This window comes from Zea mays, chromosome 4 (genome assembly GCF_902167145.1).
Source record: "Zea mays cultivar B73 chromosome 4, Zm-B73-REFERENCE-NAM-5.0, whole genome shotgun sequence".
NCBI classification, from domain to species: Eukaryota; Viridiplantae; Streptophyta; class Magnoliopsida; order Poales; family Poaceae; genus Zea; species Zea mays.
In genome coordinates this window covers 19,443,763-19,450,134 of record NC_050099.1, presented here as the reverse complement: position 1 = coordinate 19,450,134, position 6,372 = coordinate 19,443,763, and the positions used below count along the sequence as shown (strand labels likewise).

Genomic DNA, 6,372 nt, shown 5'->3' with positions numbered 1-6,372 from the left:
CCCAGCCATCGCGGGCTGAGTCTTCTCCAACACACTCCAAGGTCCTCCCCCTACGACACGGGGGCTGGGCCCCACGCGTCATGCAAGCTGGTCCAAGGCAGAAGGAGCCAAACCGCCGCGCAGGGCATGCAACTGCCCAGCGGTTACAAGCATTCCTCCACTTTCGCCCAGACCAGCGGGTGAAAGGGTGGACAGCCATGCAGTCGGCATGCAACCGCGCCAAGTGGGCGCGCCCCTTCGACTCCAACGCGCCCAACATGGAGGCCCAGGCCCACAAGTCATGCAACCGGCGCACCGGTTGCTACGTGCGAGCAACTGCACCGCCACTCGCACCACTACTGCGTCTCCTCGACTGCGGAACCAGTACCGCTACTCGAGGCAACCCTACGTATGACCCAGCAGTGCCAGCCAGGCACGACGGTCAATACGGCCAAAGATGGGCCGGTAGTAATGGCGGGGGCAGGCGGGCAGGAGCAGCGGTCACGTCGTCAGCCAAGCTTACGTCCCATCCAGGGGCAGCGAGAGAACCCTCTCTCACAGCGTGAAGACGGCACGCCCGTGTTCCGTTCCTCGAACGGCTCGCACACGCGCAACGGCCGCCTCACGAACCACTCGCCCCGTCGCATTAACTCCGCAGCAGGACAGGCGGCGCCTCAGGCAGGAGAAGCAAGCGACGCTTCGCCTTCGCCATAATAACCGCGTCAAAAAAGGTATGCCACATCATTCGATTTCGTATCCTTTTCCTCTTTCTCTCTCTTGCAACAGGGACCTGGAAAGGGGGATACCCCGAAAAGGATCCTTCTCCGTGAAGGAAACAGGCCCCGAGCCTCCCTACTGATCAGAGGTTCAAAGGCTGGCCCCTCGGAGGGGTTCAACGGCCGCCTCAGAGCACTTGGGTTCTGCGCCCACTACTGGTCAGAGGTTCGATGGCCGGCCCCTCGGAAGGGTTCAACGGCCGCCTCAGGCCACTCGGGCTCCGCGCCCACTACTGATCAGGGGTTCGTAGGCTGGCCCTCGAAGGGTTCACAGTCGCCTCAGACACAGAGCGAGGGATGACCCTGGGTACGTTCGATACATAACCAAGGCTCGGGCTACGCTCCCGAGGTACCCTAGGACATTTCTGAGACCAGCGGGAGCGATCTTGTAACGGAATCCCATCAGAGGGAGGCATCGAGCCCTCGGACCCCGTCAAAAGGGGACCGGGTCCGGCAGATCACCCGCAGGTACTTTTGGAGCGCGCCTCCGGGCCTCTAGCCGAACCCTAACAAATGGGGCACAGGCGTCCACTCGGATTACCCGCCAGCAGCTCACCGGAGACACCATGTTCGGCGCCCTCCGAGGGCAACATGGCGCTTTCCCCCTCCTCCTTGCGGAAAGGCGACGCAGGGGCGTATGTAAAAAAGTCAAGTCTGTCCTTGATCGTCCTCTCACCCTGTGCAGAGGCTCGGGGGCTGCTCTCGCAAACCCGGCTCCGGCCAAACCGTTGACAGCGTCAACATACTAGCCCGAGAACTTGGGACCCGACCGTGCACCCGGGCTACGACCAGCTCGCATGAGGGAACAACCAGACCAGCCGAAGTGTTGCGAAACGCACTAAGACCTCGAAGGAGTCAAACTACTCCTCCGAGGCCTCGGGGGCTACACCCGGCGGGTGCGCTCGCGCGCACCCACCGGAACAAAATGCAACCAAAAAAGGCTGGTCCCCTTGCAAAAAAGTGCGGCAAAAGCCTCCAAGCGAGTATTAACACTCCCTTCGAGGCTCGGGGGCTACTGTCGGGGACCATAATTAGGGGTACCCTCAAGACTCCTAAATCTCAACTGGTAACCCCCATCAGCACAAAGTTGCAAAGGCCTGATGGGTGCGATTAAGTCAAGGATCGGTCCATTCGAGGGACGCGATCATGCCTCGCCCGAGCCCAGCCTCAGGCAAGGGCAGCCGACCCTGGAGGATCTACGTCTCGCCCGAGGACCCCCTCCAGCAACGGACACACCTTCGGCTCGCCCGAGGCCCAGTCTTCACCAAGAAGCAACCTTGGCCAAATCGCCACGCCAACCGACCAAATCGCAGTGGCATTTAATGCAAAGGTGGCCTGACACCTTTATCCTGACGCACACCCTCCAGTCGATAGAGCCGAAGTGACCGCAGTCACTTCGCCGCTCCACTGACCGGTCTGACAAGAGGACAGCGCCGCCTGCGCCACTCCGACTGCTGAGCCGCTCGACGGATTGAGGCTGACAGCAGCCAAGTCCGGCCTCAGGCGTCATAGGAAACTCCGCCTCGCCCGACCCCAGGGCTCGGACTCGGGCTCAGCCCCGGAAGACGACGAACTCCGCTTCGCCCGACCCCAGGGCTCAGACTCGGGCCTGGCCTCAGCCGATGGTCTCCGCCTTGTCCGACCCGGGGGCTCGGACTCGACCTCGACCTTGGAATACAGACTCGACCTCGACCTCGAAGGAGCCTCCACCTCGCCCAACCTAGGGCACGGACCGACCACGTCGACAGGAGGCGCCATCATTACCCTACCCCGAGCTGACTCAGGCTACGGGGAACAAGACCAGCGTCCCATCTGGCTCGCTCCACTATGCGAGTAATGATGGCGCCCCGCACGCTTTATAACGACGGCGGCTCTCAGCCCCCTTACGGAAGCAAGAGGACGTCAGCAAGGACTCGACAGCCCCGGCAGCTGTCCCTCCGCCAGGCTCCAGCGCTCCTCCGACGGCCACGACACCACACGAACTGGGTGCCAAAACCTCTCCGGCTGCCACGATGGCATGTACTTAGGGCGCTAGCTCTCCTCCGCTAGACACGTTAGCACACTGCTACACCCCCCATTGTACACCTGGATCCTCTCCTTACGCCTATAAAAGGGAGGTCCAGGGCCCTCTTACAGAGGGTTGGCCGCGCGGGGAAGGACGGGACGGCGCTCGCGCAAGGCCGCTCGCTCCCTCCCGCGTGTACGCTTGTAACCCCCTACTGCAAGCGCACCCGACCTGGGCACGGGGCTAACACGAAGGCCGCGGGTTCCACCTCCCACGCCTGTCTCCCTCCGGCTGCTTCTCCCCCCTTCGCGTTCCGCCTCGCGCCGACCCATCTGGGCTGGGGCACGCGGCGACAATTCACTTGTCGGTCCAGGGACCCTCCGGGTTTCGAAACACCGACAATGATCTACTCACTCTATCTTGTAGTACACTAGTATCTAGGGATGATAATATGGTGGATATATAGTTCGCGAATCCATACCCGCGAGACAAAACTTAATACATATCTGTATCCATAAACGTTCGTGGTCCATACCGTATCCATCGGGTATCCGCTATCCGATGGATGTTACCCGTCCGTCCACTACAATTTTAGCATTCAATATCAAACAACAATTTTATCACATTTCAAAAACAATTATCATTCCAACAACATTAAATGATAATTTCAGCACCAAACAACATGTCATGGATAAAAATTTAAAAAAATAAGAATTTAAGATAATATATTAAATCCAGATGGCTCACATGTCAGATATACATTGGGTAACAGGTATGAATACTGGATATCCATACCCGCGAAAAAATTATCCGCGGATACCTTATTATATCTATAACCGTACCTGTGGATACCAAATTTCATCATACTCATATATCCAATGAATAATTATCTGTGGTTATTTATCTATACCCGTACCCATTACCATCCCTAGTAGTATCCTAGAGATTGTAGAACACTTTATTTTCTGTCGTACGCTATCGTCCATACGATTAATATATAGTGATTCGTTGACAATAACAAGTAACAATATAATGTTTACTAAATTTATGTAAGTATATTTAATGAAAAACTGTTTTATTACGTTCTCTACAGTTCTTATATTTAAATATCGTTTTTGAATACTCAAGTAGAGCTCAAGCAATTTGCCCGGCCAGCTCGTATTCTACCATGCACTGCTATGGTAGAAATTAAAGACAGCAATTTGCACGCTCTGGATTCATAATGTAAGATAGAAAGACAGGCTGGATCCATCAGAACGAATGCGACCAATTTTATATAGATGAACTTCATGTGTGAAAGGCTCTAGACCTATATAGTACACTTGGCACACTGCTATATATAGAACCAATGCAACCAATAGAACGAAGCATGCAGCAATACCATCGGTCAACAATGGCTGCATCCGGAAGGAAAGCTGTAGTAGTTCTCATCCTGTGCATGTTGTGTTGCAATACCTCGCTGCTACCTTGCTCAGCTTCCTCCGATTCCTTCCTGCAATGCCTGTCGGCGATGATGCCGAGCGAGCTGGTGTACCAGCAGAGCTCGAGCAGCTTCACTTCCGTGCTGCAGTCCTCCGTGCAGAACCCCAAGTTCGTGACCAACACCACGGTGAGGCCGTTGTGCATCATCACGGCGTCCGACGTCTCCCACGTCCAGACCGCCGTGCGCTGCGGCCGCTGGAACGGTGTGCGCCTCCGCGTGCGCAGCGGTGGGCACGACTACGAGGGCCTCTCCTACCGCTCCGTCCAGCCCGAGGTGTTCGCGGTGCTGGACCTAGCCAGGCTCCGCGGCGTGCAGGTGCGCCCCGGGGACGACAGCGCGTGGGTGGACGCCGGCACAACGCTGGGCGAGCTGTACTACGCCGTGGGCACGACCAACCCGGGGTTCCTGTTCCCGGGCGGCGCGTGCGCGACGGTCGGCGTCAGCGGCTTCATCAGCGGCGGCGGCATCGGTCTCATGATGCGCAAGTACGGCGTCGGGGGCGACAACGTCGTCGACGCCAGGATCGTCAACGCCAACGGCGACGTCCTCGACAGGTTCGCCATGGGGGATGACCTCTTCTGGGCCATCCGGGGCGGCGGCGGCGAGACCTTCGGCGTCGTGGTGGCGTGGCGGCTGAAGCTGTCTAAGGTCCCGCCGACGGTGACGGTGGTCAACGTCCTCAGGACCATGGAGCAGGGCGCCGCCGACCTCGTCGCCAAGTGGGAGACGACCATCCTCCAGCCGCCAGTCCTCCCGGACCTCACCATCCGGGTCGTCCTGCAGTACAGGCAGGCCTTCTTCCAGACGCTCTTCCTCGGCGGGTGCTCGGACCTCCTCAACACGATGCGCGGCCTCTTCCCGGAGCTCGGCACCACGGCGGCCGACTGCCACGAGATGAGCTGGCTGCGCGCGATGGCGTTCATCTACTTCGGCAACACCGACACGCCGGTGGAGGCGCTCCTGAACCGAACCAACAACGTGGGCAACTACTACTTCAAGAGCAAGTCGGATTACGTGCGCCGCGCCGTCGGCAAGGCCGGGTGGGACAGCCTGTACCAGCAGTGGCTCTCCCAGAACGGCAACGGGCAGATCATCCTGGAGCCGCACGGCGCGGCGGTCGGCGGCGCCAACACGATGACCACCTCGCCGTACCCGCACCGCAGGGGCGTGCTGTTCAACATCCAGTACGGCTCCAACTGGTGCTGCGGTGCCAACGGCACGGAGGCGGCGGCGGCGCTTGGGTGGCTCAACGGCCTCTACGGCTTCATGGCGCAGTTCGTCACCAGCAATCCCAGGGAGGCGTTCGCCAACTACCGCGACCTGGATATGGGCCAGAACGTCATCGGCAGCGACGGCTTGTCATCGTACTGGAGCGCCAGGGCGTGGGCGGAGAGATACTTCATGGGGAACTACCGGCGGCTGGCGGCAGTGAAGGCGGCAGTGGATCCCACTGACTACTTCAGGAACGAGCAGAGCATACCGCCACTTCCCAAGTAGACATTTTTTAGGCCATAGCGCGTTGACATTTGCATCTTGATATGCATTGTTTTGGGAGGATTCCCAGTGGCGTCAAGTTGTTTGGTTTTAGTAACTAATATTTGGTCTCTCTATTTTATTTTATTTTTGTTCTTACATGCTATTTATGGAAATTAAAATATTCTTTTAGTTTCTATATTTTTAATTTACAAACTAAAATAGAAGAAAATAAAGAGACTAAAAATTAGCCCCAAACATCCCCTTAGTCGATTTTTACTATGTTGCGCTACTTCTATATCATATAAGTGGCGCATCTAAAAAAATATAGGATTGAGTGGGTGTTTGATTTATATGGACCAATTTTTAATTTCTCTATTTTATTCTATTTTAGTTTATAAATTGTTAAATATAGAATTAAAATATAGTTGTAGTTTTTATATTTAGTAATTTAGGCACTAAAATAGAATAAAATAGAGGACTAAAAATTAGTCTCTAGAAACCAAAAATCCTTTAAATAAACGCTACATCAATATTGCTTCACTGTAATAACCCAACGACAAATAAAAAAGAATGGAGCGAGTATAATAATTTAACTGTAACAACCCAATGACAAATAAAAAAGAACGGAACTAGTATAATAATTTAAGTAGTCT

The 6,372-nt window shown here is 55.6% G+C and overlaps 1 protein-coding gene across 1 annotated transcript; it reads left to right on the top strand.

Annotated features, from left to right (window-relative positions):
• The first annotated feature begins 4,103 nt into the window (after nucleotides 1-4,103).
• On the top strand, nucleotides 4,104-5,915 carry LOC103652911 (berberine bridge enzyme-like 8). The gene has a single exon (XM_008679903.2). The coding sequence runs from the start codon at nucleotides 4,109-4,111 to the stop codon at nucleotides 5,738-5,740; it is 1,632 nt and encodes a 543-aa protein (XP_008678125.2). The 5' UTR covers nucleotides 4,104-4,108; the 3' UTR covers nucleotides 5,741-5,915.
• Nucleotides 5,916-6,372: the final 457 nt, after the last annotated feature.

Coding starts and splice junctions, on each gene's coding strand:
- LOC103652911 (XM_008679903.2), top strand. CDS start 4,109: ATGCAACCAATAGAACGAAGCATGCAGCAATACCATCGGTCAACAATG.